Genomic DNA, 18,880 nt, shown 5'->3' with positions numbered 1-18,880 from the left:
AGTGGTTTCTGAATGAAGAATCAGTTCATATTCTTCAGATTGATAGACCTGTTTGATGAAAGAGAGCATCATACTAGACAAATCTATCGCAAAGCCCAGGAATGTTTGACTGGTAGAGGGTATTAAGGAGGACTTCTTTAGATTGATTATGAAATCGTGATCCACCAACATCTTCAGGGTGTCAAGTTCTATTCAATCTCTGTCCTTGTTTGGGCGATCAACAACCAGTTGTCCAGCTAGGGGTCAACAAAAACCCTTTGGAGCCTCAGGGCTGCTGAAAGAATCACCGCTACTTTGGTAACCAATCTGGGAGTGGAACTGAGCCTGAAGGGAAGGCATTTGAATTGAAGATAATGAATGGAGTTGTTTACTAGAACAGCCACTCGAAGAAACCTCCTGTGATATTTCAGATTTAGAATGTGTAGATAGGGGTCCTTTAGATCTATTGAAACAATGAAGCAGCCTTCTGTAAGAAGGCTGATAATGGACCTGAGACAATTCGAGTGTGTAACCTCTGAGTGTCAGGGATGACACCTAGGCATTTGAAGAAGTCTGAGCCCAGACATGAGAGAACTGGGACAACCTTCCTCCTACTGCCATAGAGTTGGCATTAGGAATCCTTGTTGGCAGATTAGGCTTGGGGCTTTTTGGAATATTCCAACGGCTTCTAAAGCCCCTTCTGGATTCCCTGTTCCTTCTCGCCTGAGGGGATCTGCGATGCCTAGGATGAAAAGAACTGGAAAATCTTCTCTGAGAATTAGGAAAAGAAGAACCTTTGTAATCATTCAAGGCTTTCAGGATATCCACCAGTTGGGATCCAAATAAACTTGGTGGTTAAATAGGAAGAGCACAAAAATGAGATTTTTGCTGGGTCATTTCCTGGCCAAAGCTTAATCCATAATGTTTACACAGAGAATTTACTGTAGAAAGATTTGCAGAAGATAGCTTAATGCAATCTATGTGAGAATCAAAGAAATATTCTGCTGCACTTTTCATCAATGGTAAATCCCTTAGAGTTCTTCCCTTGAGACCCCATTCTGGATATCATTGGAGAGCTGGCTAAGCCAGATCCTGAGCGCCCTACCCACTGGCACCAAGGCTAACGAGGATTTTACAGACCTTACGGTGCTGGTGGGTAGGCTCTTCTGCCTGACGGAGTCGGTGTGCTGGACATAACATTCCGGTACAGACACCGGCCTCCAGCACATGAGCAATAGCCTGCAACCAAGAACCTGTCCGTCTCTAATGTTTGAGACGCTTGCCATACCTGAGTATGGCAGAGGACACGAGGAGAGAAGCGGCATCATGATTGTATACGCATCCTGAAAATGCAGTGACCTTGTACACACAGTTTGCAAGGCTACAGACAATGTAGCAGTCCCAAGCACCTAGGCAACCAGCTCTGAGACAGGGAGACAAGGTGAGATGGGTGTCTCTGGGGGGTCTTATAGGGAGTCAGCTGCCAATCACTTTGTTAATCAATTGTTATCTTCTGTCCAATAGGAGGAAAGTAGACTTAACCCATTCAGTGCTGCCTGAGGATGACCAGGAAATGAGAAATTCCCCCATATGTGTATACAGGATCAGACAAGTGTTATGCACTATCATGATCAGTCTCTGTATGTCTATGTCTCGTAATTTCACTTAGCTTTATAAAGAATTTTCTATAGGAATGTTTCCTCGAAGTAACAAATGTTTCCAATTCATATTTTCCACTTCACCTGTATATAATTTGAGCGGTAACTTTTAATAGTAAGCTGTTTAGGGGTTTTAGATGTTGTATCTTCATTATAGGTATGTTGACGTATTAACAATATATTAGGATTAATGTGTTGGTTACTGCTCTGTTACTTGTTGTTCTACAGGCAGCACACAAAGAGTTAATGTTAAGGTCATTCTGTCTAGGATGGAAGAAATAAATGTAGCATAATGAATTAATTAATCAATTACATATGCAGGAGGCCACTCAGACAGAGATCAAATGTGTTTTTTCTTGTTTTCAGGAAATCCTGAATAAACATGCAATTGCAATGTAATCAGACAATTCTGATATACAAACAAACAAGGTGGCATGTTCCAAATTGTTGAGTCTGCAATGGTAAAGATTTGTGATACGGGCACAGAACAGATCATTGCTGTCTATATCTTATTATTATTAATTCCATGGAGCAACCCACTATGGTCACACTCTATACCAGATCAGCACTTCCAGGGGAGAATGCTAGGTGTTCCATCAAGTACAGAAAAATCTGGAATCCTGGCACTTTTTAAAACAGTTCCTACTTTATTATTGAAAAAATGTACATTGAGTCCAGCTTCACACAACCATCCAGGATAAGTAAAACGCTAAATTTTATTTCATATAGTTAAAAGTTCATAATGGCAGATGAACACATTGGAGAATACAGACATACACAGCGTTATTGCCTACGCATTTCGGGAAAAAATAATACCATGATGAAGGATTTTTTCTGAAACGAGTAGGCAATACCGATGTGTTCATCTGCCATATTGAACTTTTAACTATATGAAATAAATTTTGCGTATTACTTGTCCTGGATGGTTGTGTGAAGCTGGACTCAACGTATATTTTTACTGTGGCGGACTTGGAACTGAGGTGTCTGTGCTCCAACCTTACCAGATGCTGCTAAGTGATCCTCAGGTGAGCTGACTCTACACCTTCATATTATGCTTTGTTATTGCTTAACACTGCTGACTTGCAATGACTAAGGGTGTACACTTGAAACACAAGTACTGCATGGATATTTCATGTTAAACTACAATAATTAAGAAGTTGAAACAGACTTTCAACTCCCTCCAAAGGTCTTCTATGGAGTTGAGATCTGGAGACTGGCTAGGCCACTGCAGGACCTTGAAATGCTTCATGCTCCTTCATTGCCCTGGTAGTCTGCTTGAGATCAATGTCATGCTGAAAGACCCAGCCACCTTTCATCTTCAATGCCCTTGCTGATAGAATGAGGTTTGCACCTCAAAATTTCACGATACTTGACCCCATTTATTCTTTCATGTTCATGAACACAGCCCCAAAGCATGATGTTGCCATCATTCTTCACAGTAGGTCTGGCATTCACTCTCTTCCAAACATGACAAGTAGTGTTTCTACCAAACAGTTCTACTTTGGTTTCATTTGACCATTTGACATTCTCCCAAGACTATTATGGAACATCGAAATGCTCTCTAGCGAACTTCAAAAGGGCCCGGATATGTACTGGCTTAAGTAACCAACTACTTATTTTCCACAATAATTTGCAAATAAATTCTTTAAAAATTAGGCAATGTAATTTTCTGAATTTGTTTTCATGTTTTGCCTCTCATAGTTGAAATCTACCTATGATGTCAATGTCAATTACATGCCTCTTTCATCTTTTTAAGTGGGAGAACTTGCAAAATTGGTGGTTATCTAAATCCTTTTTTCCAGTCAAAATTTGCTTTCGTGGTAAGGAGCCTAACACTGATGTCAATTAGCTCATAATGGGGAAGAAATTCATCCTTGACTCCTCTCCGATCCAAGCTCTGGATTTACTTCTTGAGCATCTAATTCCCTTTATATTGAGGCCATTCTTGAACATGTACAAAGTATGAGCTGAATACCTTGTGGCATAGAGTTCAATAGTTTCACTGCCCTTACAGTGATAAATCCTTTTCTATGAGATGTTTGGGTGTGTCTGTGACTGTCCAATAACCAAGAAGCGCATTTAATGCGGGATCTGGGAACAGACAGGTGACACGGATAGAGACAGTGGGCCCTGTAACTAAACCCTCTTTCCGAATGTCCCTGCCAGCTTGCCTTGCCTACCCTAAGTGGTAGGGGACAATGCTCCCTTTGTCTGCCAAAGTGAAAAACATAGAGATGAAGAGAAGAAAGAAAAACCAGAAGAATAGTCACCAGAATCAGGGAAGGACCAAGAGTCCAAATGCAGTATAAAATCACAAGGCAAAAGGATACTCTGAATACAAGCAAAGGAGCTTAGGAAGGACTAATACTATAGCAGGCAAAGAACCCAGGGCAGGCAGACATCTTATGTGATATCAGATTCCCAGCCTAGGAAGGAAGTGATTCAACCAAAACTCTGAAATCTCAACAAGACATAACAGCAAGGGGAAAATGTTAGTGGAGGGATATTCAGTCAGCAATAGTGGATTAATTATTGATATACCAGAGCACAGCTGCAGGAGACTGATGGGTGTGGTGCAATTCAATCAAGGAAAACACCAGTGTTAAAAAAAAAAACTGTATGCGCAAACTGACATATCAATGCATTCTGCTCCATACCTAATGGACATGGAGACATAGGTGCAAGTGTGACAGAACATTTTTCCAGATTTTGATTTTGAGGGCAAGGCACTGGTTTACAGTCTGTGTTCTTGTTCATCCAAAAAAATTGCAGTCAAATTAAGGTCAGAGCTCTGTGTGGGCCAGTCAAGTTCCTTCATAGCACTGCCAACCAACCATGTCTTTTATGGACCTTACTTTGGGCACAATTATGCCGGGACAGAAAAAGTTCCCACAAAGTTGGGTGCAGGAGTCCACAATGTCTTGGTCTGATAAATCATTAAGATTTTACTTTCATTGCAACCAAGTCTCTAGGCCATTTCCTCAGAACAGTATCTTAGCAGTATCTCTTTTCAACCACTTTTACAGTTAGTACAGGGCAGAGTTTAGTGGCAGCTTACTTTACACAACATCTGACTGTTGACTATCTGTTGATCTATCTATTGGGGGTGTTTATTAATGCCAGTTAGATGTAGAAAAAGGCACAACCCGACTCCCATTTACGCCTCCTGAAGAACCAGTAGGTGAAGTGCGCAGAGGGGCGAGGGGAAGACGGCAGCTGAGTGCACAGGTACTTACCTCCGTTGTTAAAATACATATTTGAAGGACATTATACATAATACATAATGCACAATATGATGGGGGTATTCTGAGAGATGAAGTCCTGTAGAGACATAGAATTTAGCGCCAAAAGTAATACGTTCTTCAACACCTTGTTGCAACTGTATGACCATCCCCCCGGCATCTGGGACCATTTTTAATTTAGAATGTGTGTTAGATGTTTTAAAAACTGTTATGCTGTAAAAGTCATTATTTTTTTATTTAAAATAGTGGTAAAGTTCCCTTTTGTAAAGGAGGTGTATGTATTGAAGTGAGGGATACTAATTTAAAAAAAAAAATAGGATGAAATTTTTGGTGGAACATCTGACTATTAGGGGTGTTTATTTATGCCAGTTAGATGTAACAAAAAAGGCACAACCTCCCTCCCATTTTTTCACAACTAGAGTTTCTCGCCGCTATTATCTTTTCCCAAAAGGGGGTGTGGCAGTCCCCTACTGGAATCAATTGTAGCAAGTACAAATATATTTTAGGTGCATGCTGCACAATGGTGAGAATGACATGAAAAAAACTGCAGTCTTGATAAATGCTAGCCTGCTGAGCTTTGGCAACTTTTATGGACTTTGATCGCTATGGCGCAACAAACTGCCTGCGTAACACTAAGTGGTTGAACTAATTGATAATACCACACACTTTTGACTTTCTCTGAGGACTTTTCATGAACTAGAGGACTGAATTAGGTGATTAAAAGCTGTGTCCCAATGCTGTATACATTGTGTATGCAGTGCTGTCTTCAGGAGATCTCCCTCTACATTGAAGAAGCTCAAGCTGGGCATTCTTGAGTTAGCAGGTTTAGTTTAAATCCAATAATTCACTAATATTTATAGTGACAAAGCTATACTTTTAAAGTGCTGGCTGGCTGTCTACTACAGGGGGCTGGTTGCTTACTACTATCAGAGAAATTACCATATGGGTCTTTGGATACACGAGGCTTTTAACCCTCCTCGTCCGCGGTGCAAAGTTGAGTTCCGAATTATTTGAGTCTTTGTTTCCCAGTGCTGGAGTTTTAAGTAACTTAGAAAAGACAGATTGTCCTTCCAGAAAGTTAGCTCACAACAAGACTGATCCTTTTATTGTGGCACTGAAACATTTATAGAAAACCATAAGGCACTTTACATAAGGCGTGTAAGTAGAAAAGCAGCAACTACAATTGGGTGTCCTGACTCAGGAAATGTAACACTATTTGGTAATTTCACACAAAGGGGTCTAATACTATTGGCTGTATGCAAATACGGAAACCTCCCAGGTGTTCACCTGGATACCTTCCACCCTAACTTTAGTTTTCACTACACAAAGTTATGTGAAATGAATGCTGAGTCTTTAAAATGACCAACAGTATGTAAAATGGTGCCTGAGACCAGTGCAATATCCTTAACACGTCAGGGGACTGGCTGTATTACTCTCTGCTAAAATCAGCAGCACCCATACTGTGTGAAAACCCAGAGCAAACTTGGAGCCATAAGATCTTGATGGATATGCATATATGATACAACTCCTGTTAGATTTTATTTTTTCCTTTTGAAGATCCTACATAAATGATATTTTTTTTATGAATTCACAAAATAGCAACTCCACTTACGGTATAAGTCACATTATTGCTCCATGTATTTATGGCAATACTATATTCATTACATGAATCCAAGCCAAAAGAGGCAGTCATGTTATTTTAGACAGAGACCAGATTGATTTATCAGCAATCCGTGTCTTGTTTTTCAAGCAATCACATTCTTACGTCTCTCACATAATCCTCATTTGATACAGAGGATTTAAGGACCATTAAATGATCACTTTCAGAGACGAACAAACCAAACGGACAGAGATGGAAGGGAGAGAAGGATAATCTCTGAGACATGTAACAACAGAAACACCTGACCACAATACAAGGTAAGATGACTAATGAGTTCCCTATAAAATGGAGTCTTCAGTCATTTTTTTAATTTTAGGGTACAGAAGCAATGCATTTTTAAAGTGATATTTCGTCTAATGGCCTAATTAATTCTATATATATTTAGATATATGACTTTTGTGCATTTAGGATGTTAAACATGTTGTTAAGGAGAATTTTGCCTTCACGAGTGTATTACACATAGTTTCATTGAGAATATATGTGTCCCTTCAGTTATTTTGAGATATAATGGCATGTTTTCTGTATATCTCCATAAATAGTATTAGTATGTACAAAGTATTTATACACATAAGGCAAACATCAGCACCAGACAAACATGGGAATATATTAGTGCTCACTGGAGATTTATGGGAGAGAGGAGCTACTTTGAATTAAATAATTGCTGTATTCACATTAAAATACTTTGTAGAATAAAATAATAATATTGCACATTTAGTAATTTGTAAGTTTAAAATGATTGGTTTTGTATAGATATGTTGTAACATGGCACAATCCAATGTATACATTGGATTGTGTAAATGCAAATGCTTTTAATTCAAGAACAAACATTTTTTCACTTTAAGCCTTCACCATACAGTTTTTAAGAATAACATCATCACAGTGAGGAGCAGATCAACACATTGAGGCAATGTCTTGGTCATTACATGACCTTTGTCGAGCTAGATCTGTGAGTGTCAGGATGAGGGGTGGTGGGGAGGCTGTGTATTTGTATAGAATCCAGTCAGTACTCTATCAATGGAGTTGTTCAGTTAATAGGCAGTCCTTTATTCTGTTTTGACTTGTTATGTAGAGGGAACTCTACAGTTTAACATCTCAAAGCGTCACTAAACAATTTTAAAATGAAGAAATGAATAGTGGAGGTAATAATAAACTAGTAAACTTTAGAATGTACTTATCTGTGCCTTTTTTTTCTTCACTTGCTTCTCCTGTATCTGAAGTCCTGTACACAGCATAGAAATAAGAAGATAAGAATATCTAGGGACTTTCTGTAAAGTTAAAAATGTACTGCTATAGGATTCAAAAGAAAGAATGTGACTTATGATATTTTGCCAACAACCTTTTCATTTCAATGTAATATACAGATGCCTGCGCTGAAATGTAACTATTCTCTATATTACAGATAAAGGTCCCTTTCTTAATCAGTTCTGAAATGTCCTGGTGTATTAGAAGAAGTAATGTTTGCCAACATATTGTATGGTAAGTATTCATTAATATTAATTTTGTGTATGTAGTGTCAGAAATGTTGAATATCTAACTTAATGTTCCTAATTTACCTATTAAGGAAATTGAATAAAATATTGAACTCATTAATTGGACATGCTCTAATTTTTCACGGGTCGGTTGCGCAGTCCATTCTAATAATGGCCTTGGACACAGATTCATTAAAAAGCTAAGCATTTAGCACATCCTTGTGTCTGTGCTAAAACAGATGGCACAGAGACAAATTATTGTCAAATCATTTGTTCTTTTTTTGTTATCTTGGCATCAATAAAATCTTATTGACCTCAAACAGAAAAAAGAAAGAAGTAATACAAATAATTGTACAAAATCATTCTCATCTGAAAAATTTAACAAGTTACTATATAAGTGGTTGTCATATAGAATTCCAAAATTGCTTTCACATATTTCCCCTTTTCTCTTTTTTTATATTTGTTATCTGTAAAGGATAGGAAGGCAAATCTGTGGCCTTCTATAGTATACCCTTTTTTTCTGAAGGCAAGGCCCAAATTGTTACTGTGGTTTTGGAAGCTAAAGCTAAAGAACCAGAAGTGGGTTGACAAAAAGAGACAAAGTACTATATTCAAAAATGATTGCTATTTATGATCAAATCCTGGTTTTGGCTTCAAAAACTGCAAAAAGAAAGCAAAGTGAAGTATTTTTTCTCAGATGTAAATTTTTTATCAAACACCTTATTTCATTTTTTAAGCCATTGGCACTCAGTGAAGTTACTGTATGCACTGCCCACAGTTTGCATAAATGTAAAGGAAGTCAAAGGCTGGTGTGAGCTAACCACAAATTATAGGTGGTCCTTTTCCTGCCCCAATTTGCGGTATGGCCGCTCAGCTCCTATGTCTGAAATATCCCCCCTATTTGCAGCCCATTTTAAGCACACGTTTTAAGATCATGTGTATTCAGCATTAGGCTCTGAGCATGTACTGCGCAGACAGTCTGAGAAGACTCTTTCAAGGTTGAAGCGGAAGGGGTATCTTTGTGGTTTGATCATCCCTGTGGACACTTGACATCTGTCACAGTATTTCCTACCGCTTAAAAGACATTCAATGAGTTTTTAATTTCACAGAGAATCAGATTGTTTCTTCAGCTTATAAAAGCTTCCATACAGTCTACATAATATAAATTCTGTTATTGTAGATGCATCATGAATTTTACAAAACAAAAGACTGTAAATGAGAATTTCCATCTGAAGTAAATACAAAAGAGCTCTGACCATGAACCACTCAAAGAGCTTCACTCTTGAATTTAGATGCTTTCAGAAGGCCTTTATAGCGGAGAAATGGAACCTTTTTATTTATCAGTCTTTCTCCGCTGTGCATTACTTCATACTCTTTTGTATTTCAGCATATGCACATCTTAAATGACCCCATTTGCTACAGCTGTTTCCATGGAAATGACAGCCATACATGCTGATGCCTTTCATATGAACTTTCATGGTTATCAAACTTTCAAACTTTATAATATTGTCTTCACCCGTTCACCTCATACCAGAAAATGGTACATTTAGAAAAAAAGGAACCAAACGAAAACGAAAATTCAATTTCAAAAATGTCACATTTATGTATGCATATCTAATGACTTTGAATATTGTGTTTTTTCTCTTACCTTTCCTGGATAATAACAAAGAACATTCATAGTAATCTAAAGCCTTGAGTACACAAGGCTGGCTGTATAGAAACACTGTCCCCCGTGGCTTCACACTGGGAGCCATATGCACAGCATTCATCTCAAATGGATCCATGTGGAGGAATAGGGAAATAATTCAGATGCACTGAATGGCCACATCTAAGTGTAAACACTAAGCCTGGACAAAATGTGACCTGCACACCTGGTTGGTCACTGCCTTTTCTCTCCTACTTAGCACAGAGGCAGTGACGAAAGGAGTACATCTTACAATGTGGTCATTCTAAAAATGTGCTGGAGCATTGAAAAATCCATCCATGCAGAGAACATGTTATGGCAGTGAACAGCTGAGGAGTGACAATAATGGATCGAGACTGAATAAAACTGTTTTAGAATAAAACATTCAGGACAGCATGATCACATTGATCATGAAGGTTTAGAATCACGTGACTAAGGGCCTTTTCTTTTCAAGAAACTTCAGCAGAACTGTTAATTAATATACACTCACCGGCCACTTTATTAGGTACACCTGTCCAACTGCTCGTTAACACTTAATTTCTAATCAGCCAATCACATGGCGGCAACTCAGTGCATTTAGGCATGTAGACATGGTCAAGACAATCTCCTGCAGTTCAAACTGAGCATGAGTATGGGGAAGAAAGGTGATTTGATGCCTTTGAACGTGGCATGGTTGTTAGTGCCAGAAGGGCTGGTCTGAGTATTTCAGAAACTGCTGATCTACTGGGATTTTCACGCACAACCCTCTCTAGGGTTTACAGAGAATGGTCCAAAAAAGAAAAAACATCCAGTGAGCGGCAGTCTGTGGGCGGAAATGCCTTGTTGATGCCAGAGGTCAGAGGAGAATGGGCAGACTGGTTCGAGCTGATAGAAAGGCAACAGTGACTCAAATCGTCACCCATTACAACAAAGGTAGGCAGAAGAGCATCTCTGAACGCACAGTACGTCGAACTTTGAGGCAGTTGGGCTACAGCAGCAGAAGACCACACCAGGTGCCACTCCTTTCAGCTAAGAACAGGAAACTGAGGCTACAATTTGCACAAGCACATCGAAATTGGACAGTAGAAGGTTGGAAAAACGTTGCCTGGTCTGATGAGTCTTGATTTCTGCTGCGACATTCGGATGGTAGGGTCAGAATTTGGCGTCAACAACATGAAAGCATGGATCCATCCTGCCTTGTATCAACGGTTCAGGCTGGTGGTGGTGGTGTCATGGTGTGGGGAATATTTTCTTGGCACTCTTTGGGCCCCTTGGTACCAATTGAGCATCGTTGCAACGTCACAGCCTACCTGAGTATTGTTGCTGACCATGTCCATCCCTTTATGACCACAATGTACCAAACATCTGATCGCTACTTTCAGCAGGATAATGCGCCATGTCATAAAGCTGGAATCATCTCAGACTGGTTTCTTGAACATGACAATGAGTTCACTGTACTCAAATGGCCTCCACAGTCACCAGATCTCAATCCAATAGAGCATCTTTGGGATGTGGTGGAACGGGAGATTCGCATCATGGATGTGCAGCCGACAAATCTGCGGCAACTGTGTGATGCCATCATGTCAATATGGACCAAAATCTCTGAGGAATGCTTCCAGCACCTTGTTGAATCTATGCCACGAAGAATTGAGGCAGTTCTGAAGGCAAAAGGGGGTCTAACCCGTTACTAGCATGGTGTACCTAATAAAGTGGCCGGTGAGTGTATGTTGGTAACTTGCCAAAACATTAAAAAAAAAGTGTTCATGCTGGTAAGGTGGGGAAAATCAACACAAGTAGGCTCAGATTTTCCATATGGATTACATGCCAATTTCTATCTGGATTTTCAAAGTCCTTAATGTGTCACCCCAAAATACTCATGTGTTTATAATTCATGTGAAATGTTGCTAATTACTATACTGTAGGCACCAAAAATTGTAAAATTAGTAGACAGTAGGCAAGACTTACTTTAAGGCTCTATAAAACCTCATCCATACACATGCATTTTATGAGCCAAATGCGCCAATGTCCACAGGAAGTGCTGGCATAAAGAAAATGCGCAGAAATATGATCTGCCCAAACTTTTGGGGTGCAGGTAGTTGGAACTTTCACGCCGCAGTGAACATGTCCAATATAAGTCAAAGGGGCCTGAGGCCCCTTTCACACTTGCGTTGCAGATCACGTCAGAGTCTGATCAGGGCGCTATTAGGGTTTGGTCAGTGAAAAACGCACATTTTGCATCAGAGTGCAATCAGTTTTCAGTCAGTTTGTTCAGTGTCTCAGTCTTTCACGCGCGTTTTCAATGCAATTTCAATGCAATTTCAATGCATTTTTCACATGCAGAAAATGCGCGTGAAATGGACTCAGGGCTGAGCTCTATCTTTTCTATGGCAATTGATGCGTGAAAAACGCATTGCACTTGCATTGCACTTGCAAGTGTCTCAGAGTGCAATGCATTTTTGATGCATCTCCGTAGACTTGTATGGTGCGTTTTTCATGCGCGTGACTTGCAAAAGTAGAGCATGTTGAGATTTAAATGCACGTTAAAAAAAAAACGCGCGTGTGTGAAAAAAATGCAAGTCTGAAAAGACCCATTGGTTACAACGGGTCAGAGTGCAATGCAAGTTCTGCGCGTCAAAAGCACGCGCAGAAAACACGTGTGAAAAAGGCAAGTGTGAAAGGGGCCTTAAGATAGCCTCAGTTTATGCGGGTAACTCTCGGCCAAAGTACAAGTTCTTGTGCATGAGGCCTAACTAGTACAATTTCACAATCTACTTCTGGATCTCCGTGTGCTGTCAGCGGATGAAATTCTGCCCGTGGTCATGTGATGACACAGATGCTCGTTATAACACCCAACTCTGATTACTCTCTGTGGGGGAGATTTATCATTAGTCCTATGTTTCTTCTTGACGTATAATTGTCACAAATTGTGCAAACATCGTTTTTGCGGGGGGGTTTAGCAAGAAAAAAACGCAACTCTAAAGTCACACAATGGTGGAAAAAATACACCACAGAGTGTGCAACACCGTGCAACACCACATTTATCAACTGAGAATTTTCAAAAGAAAGCAAATTTATCCGCAAAACTACACCACATAGGAGGTGGTGGATGTGGGTCCATTGCTACTACAGTGGGAAGTTTTTGCTCAATTTTATGTTTGAGGTATCTGAGAATTTCCTGTGCAAAAACATTCCAAAACGGCAGAAATTGAGCGGAGGTGAAACATACATGCGACTGGTGCAGTCTATTCACATACAGTCTATTCACATACAGCACACACAGCTTCATATCAGAAGACATTTATCACTGCACATGTTTCGGATTATAAATCCGACTGTAGGAAACCTGCCAGTCTAACACATGGACAATTGCTCAAAATCCTGCCTAATGATAAATCTCCCCCTGTGATTCTAAGATGACCATGGACAGATTTTCATCCACTGGAAGTAAATAACAAAGTTTCATACTGAATGACAGTAAACAAATGTAAAAATCTATAAAGAATTAATTAATTAATACAGAAAGTATAACGGGAAACTGTACAACTTTTCATCATATAAACAATAACATTTAGGGCAGATGCACAAGACTGTGCCATCCGCTTTTAGAATAGATGGCACATAGCTGAGCTAAATGCAATTGGCTCATGTGGTACATAAAATGCGTTTTAATGGATAAGTGCCCAAGGCCATTATTTTAATGGACCCTGCAACCTATCCCTTAAAAAGTTTTTCAAGGATCACTCAAAGACCATAGTTTATGCGGATCTGTGAAAAACGGATGCAAATCGGTTGCGAAAAACAGACATTAATGGCCGTTTTTCACAGATGATTTTGTAACATTCCTCTGCATGTATCCTTATTTGTTCAAACTGCATAACCACATGAATTCTGGTATTTGAAGATTTTTTACTTTTTCTTTGGAAGCCTTAAATCAGTTTTTCCTGTTTCGACATCCCTGCCAAGCTATGTTGAATACAGAAAGGAATTAATGTTGGTTTGAAACTTAACTGTGAGTGTATATTATTCCATAAGGCCATCCACTAAGCTGTATGTATCTAGACTTAAAAGCAAACCTGTGACCAGAAATGTCATTTGTACCTGGTGACAGGTTCCAATAGCCTTTGTCAGAATTCTGAGTACTTTCAGTAGTATTTAAGACTTTATATACCAGCAGCATGTGGTGAGTCCTGGGGTACAGCTGGAACAGCCTGTGCCTCAGTTTTCTCTTGCATTTTCCCTCTTCCACACTCATTCAGTTCCCTCTGTCCCTTACCTCCCATTACTCCCCCACAGCTCACCACCACAAGCTCCCGCTTCTTGTCATGCGCCCCCTTCCCCCAGGACTCACCATACTCTGGGAGGGAGACACGTAATATGAAATAAACTTTTACAAAGTACTGAATTGATTCAGAATGCTGACAAAGGCATTTTTAAAATCAGCACAGCATAGGCTATTGGAACCTGTCACCAGCTAAAAATGCCATTCGTAAAGCCAGTCTAGAAACATGCAGCATAATGGATGGCCTTATTGCATATTATACACTCACAGTCAGAGTTTCAAACCTACATTAATTCCTTTCTGTAATCTTCCTTATTAAAATTTACATAATTATTTAGGTGTTCCATAATGTATATGAATATGAGGAAGAGGACAGCTGCTTGTCTGTGAAGTATCATAAATCATCTCCGAGGGATTTGCCTGTACTCCTAAAATCCTACAATATTATAATCCTACTTGCCATATATTAACACGGCCAGTTCATTTAATTCTGTAAATACTAGGCATAACATAATGAAAAAGGACACAGTATTGGACAGTTATTCCCAATTTAAATAGCAAATGGTTAACCAGTTGGTAATTGTGCATTATATAGTCACCCACTTGTGTCCTTCAAAGCAATAGTGCCCTCTTTTGTATTCAACACTGTTATCAAGAATGTATATATTATTACTGCTACAGAACAGGAAAAAGAACATGGTCATATGCATGAGGCCTAAATCTGATTGCCAAGGGTAAAACATTCCAGAAAACAGGTGCATCTTGAAAAATTAGTTTTAGGCCCCATGCACACAAACATATGAAAATGGACGTATATACGTGTATCATATAGCCCCATTCAGTATTTTGCACTGTACTGTTTTCATGACACAATATGTCCTATTTTTCAAGTATTTCTGTTCCGGATGCCCCATACGGTCATGTAAATGAGGCCTACAGATAGAGTGATTTGTACTGTTTTCGTAGGATGAAAGTTTAAAGTCACAGGTGCAAAGGAAAGTAGTACTAGACAGATATGAGGGAGCTGATGCGAGGATGAACAGCATTTTAGAGGGATTTTGATTGGAGAAAGTTTAAATTGTAGCTAATGTGCTAGATGGGCAGCTAGTGCAAGAAATGGAACAAGGTAGATATATCCATGTGGTGGCTTAGCAATGAAATCAGCCTGTCTGCTGCATTTAGGTTGCATAGGGAAAAGTTTTGCTTGTTTCATAAGCTATTGAGATATCTTTGAGAACAATGATTAGGTAGAAGCACATTCAATTATTAAAATATGTTTTTTATTTTTTTTTAAATTAAAATATGCTCCCATATTTAAGATGAATTATAGTAAAAAATATAGTGCCAAATGAATCCACAATAAATTTTTGGTCTCTGTAACTCAATGTAAACATGAGTGTATTTTATGTAGTAATTACATAATAATAATAATAATAATAATAATAATAATGTAGTAATGTCTTTTACCCATATAAGAAAGGGGAAAGCACAGGTACTTTCGCCACAAAGTACCTGGTTGGCATAAAGCTGTTATTCCTGGTGCATGAAATTGTGACTTTTTCCCCCCCTTACACCACCTCAACACCGATTGAGCAGGGGAGCAGGGCTGATTTATTGAAAGCATAATGACACATATGCATTAAAACTAATGCTGTATGTGGCGGCTGTGGATGGGTGGGAGTGCCATGCAGGCAGAAATAGTCTGAGCGCAGCATGACTGCCTCTATACAAACAAACAGGGGCACAGTCCCGGGGTAGGCAATGGGAGCGGCGGAGAAGGAAAATATATGTTTTTTTTTCACAACCTCCCCCCGAGGCCACCTATATATTTTGAACACCCACACAACCACTTTAAATCTACATCTTAGAATATACAAAATGCTATAGGGCCACCTTCAGCCACCTTTCACTATTACGGCTTAAACTTATGCTCTACCTGCTTTTGCCATATCTTTCCTTGTGCAGGATCAATGGGAAGAATTATCTAGCTACTTTTGTCATATGAAATGTGTATTAACAGTTAGGCCAACTTGGTACAAGTAAACTATGTTTAAAATACTAATAATCTGTGTACATACCATTATAAAGTCATTTAATGAATTGGTTTCTTATGTTTTCTTTACGTTTTGTCTCTTGTAGTTGTTCTTTCCATCCAGCCACTTTATGCTATGTGGGCCTGTTTCCGTTCCTGTCCATCAAGCTGTGTTTGTACACAGGAACGAAACTGTTCTGTTTTATGTGATCGAATAGGACTCCTGGAGATCCCTAATGAATTTCCATGTGAAGCTTCTTTTATTAACCTAGATAAAAACAATATCAAATTTCTATCTGAAAGGGCTTTTGGGACTTTGCCTTCGTTAAAATCTCTCTCACTGAGTCACAACAACATATCTTTCATTACTCCTGGGGCTTTCAAAGGGTTGCCCAATCTGATTGAGCTCAAAATGGCCCATAATGAGTACATTCGATATCTGCACACTCGAACCTTTTCAGCTTTAAAGAAACTAATGAAGTTGGATCTAGCAGACTGCAATTTGTTCAACATCCCAGACAGACTATTTGTTGATCTGCCATTACTACGGGAACTTATGTTTTTTCAAAACAACTTTCGAAGGATTCCAGGAGCTATCCGAGGAATGCAGAGCTTGACTCACGTTTATCTGGAAAGTAACAGGATCGAGGCAGTGGCTTATAACTCTCTTCAAGACATACCAAATCTAACCTATCTGAACCTACAAGACAATAAAATAAATGTAATCCACGATAAGTCTTTTCAAGATTGTCAGAAATTGGAGTATCTCTTTCTTAATGACAACTTACTGAATGAACTACCCGAAAACTCATTCAAAGGGCTGAAGAAACTAAAGATGTTAAACTTGGGTGGGAATTATATACGAAATGTCTCACGTGTTTGGTTTCAAGATTTGGTGGAGCTGGAAGTCCTGTATCTAGACCGAAATAAGATAAGCTTCATTGAAGAAGAAGCTTTTGAAAATCTCACCAGCTTAGTTTCATTGCATTTAAATAGTAACAATTTGACGACCTTACCCTTTGAGGTCTTTAGACCAGTGTATTTTATAGGAAGGCTATACCTATTCAAGAATCCATGGGAGTGTGACTGTAGAATTGAATGGCTAAGAGAGTGGATGGAGAGTTACAAACTTGTTCGAGATATACCATGTTCCTCACCTTCATCATTGACAGGTATCGATCTAAGCAGCGTTCTCTTTCAAAAGTCCGCTGAGGGAATATGCCTGGACCCAACAGAGCTAAATTTCACCTACTATATACCCCTTCCTACAGAACCACTCCAGTCTACTATGGAATCAAAATTGAGCAATCTAATCTCCAAACTACTGTTGCCCAGAGGAAGATATGAAGATCTCGGAAATTTGACAGAAAGTTTTTATAATGGCACATATAACGTAACTAGCAAGGCTTCTACATTTCCATTAGCACAGAGCATTCCACCCATGATTTTTTTTGTTTATTTCACAAATATCATATTTTAGGCTGTCAATATGGATCTCATGACTTGTTCTTGAACATTTATTGCGGCTTACTAACTTTCATAAATAACTTTTTTTCTGCTTTGAAGACTAAATTTTAAAAGTATACACCAACTATCTTGAAAAAAATACTAAAAGTTCTTCATGTGTTCAAGTTCTTCATGTGTTCAATTTACTTTAAACTATTTTATAAATAAAATATTCTTATATTTTTATTCCAAAACTATTATGGCAAAAAAGATCAAAGGAATGTGCCTGCATTTATAGGCACATGTTATGTGGACTATAATTATTTGCTGTTAGGCACATGTTTCATAATGAAAATCTGAATTTCATAATCTACATGCCTGCTTAGTTTTTTTTATATGGAACTAATTGTTACGGGTGCCCCTGCGACCCATATCCCGGGTCGCAGGCGCACCCGTGTGCCTCCGTGTACCCAGGCCTCTCACTCACCTCTCCTGGCTCTAGCGGCAATCCCCACAATGTCTGCACTGCTCACGCCGGCTTTGTGAAATTTAAAGGGCCAGCACACTGCTAATTGGTGCTGGCCAGCTGCTTGCCATTATAAGTTCCAGCCCCTTCCTATGTCCCCTGCCAGATCTTTGTGCTTCCATGCCTGAGAGAAAGCTGTGTTCCAAGCCCTCTGTGATTATCCTGAATTCCCATTGTGACCTTGATTCCGTTCCTGACTCAGATCCCGTGCTGCTTGTCTCGACCTCCTGTCTGTCTCCGACTACGAATTTGCCTGACGATTTTGTACTACACCTTGGCCGCCACCGCGGACAAAGTCACTCCTGTGGAACGACCTGGTGGTACCACTTCGCAACAAGTCCAACCTGCTTTACCGCAGGCTCTGGTGAAAACTGGGTACCACCTAGACTCTGGTCCCAGGTGTCGGCTTACGTCATCGTCCGCGGTGGTATAGAGGATCTAGTACCACAGATCCTGACACTAATCTACATAAACCTGGACAGATACTTGCTTCTTAACCTTTATACTGTGCTCACATGTGAATCTTGAATAACAGAGTCTGTTTTACTAAAATGCATCACAAGTGTTTAATTACTTATATTACTTATAAAGAAGGTTTACTTCTAAATTACTGGAAAAATCCAATAATAACAAATTCTCTTTTAAAAATTTTTTAAGTGAATAATGTCCTATATCTATGCTGGGGTGGGGGATGAGGCCCTTTTTCTATGCTGGGGTGGGGGATGAGGCCTTTTTTCTATGCTGGGGTGGGGGTGAGGCCCTATTTCTAGCTGGGGTGGGGGATGAGGCCCTTTTTCTATCCTGGGGTGGGTGATGAGGCCCTATTTCTATCCTGGGGTGGGGGATGAGGCCCTATTTCCATCCTGGGGTTGGGGTGAGGCCCTATTTCTATCCTGGAATGGTAGGGGAGGCCCTTTTTCTATACT

The 18,880-nt window shown here is 39.4% G+C and overlaps 1 protein-coding gene across 1 annotated transcript; it reads left to right on the top strand.

Moving 5' to 3' along the window:
* The first annotated feature begins 6,540 nt into the window (after positions 1-6,540).
* NYX (nyctalopin) lies at positions 6,541-18,130 on the top strand. Its single transcript, XM_072133151.1, has 3 exons — positions 6,541-6,796; positions 7,939-8,015; positions 16,090-18,130. Exons 2-3 carry the CDS (start codon positions 7,994-7,996, stop codon positions 17,460-17,462), a joined length of 1,395 nt encoding a protein of 464 aa, XP_071989252.1. The 5' UTR covers positions 6,541-6,796; positions 7,939-7,993; the 3' UTR covers positions 17,463-18,130.
* The last annotated feature ends 750 nt before the right edge of the window (positions 18,131-18,880 follow it).

The sequence above is a fragment of the Engystomops pustulosus genome, chromosome 2 (assembly GCF_040894005.1).
Source record: "Engystomops pustulosus chromosome 2, aEngPut4.maternal, whole genome shotgun sequence".
Lineage (NCBI taxonomy): Eukaryota > Metazoa > Chordata > Amphibia > Anura > Leptodactylidae > Engystomops > Engystomops pustulosus.
This window is presented reverse-complemented; position numbering and strand designations above follow the sequence as displayed.

Excerpts from the sequence above, each read along its gene's own strand:
- NYX (XM_072133151.1), top strand. The coding sequence starts at position 7,994 with ATGTTTGCCAACATATTGTATG. Across the intron at positions 8,016-16,089 it reads GTTTGCCAACATATTGTATG|TTGTTCTTTCCATCCAGCCA; the intron begins GTAAGTATTCAT and ends TGTCTCTTGTAG.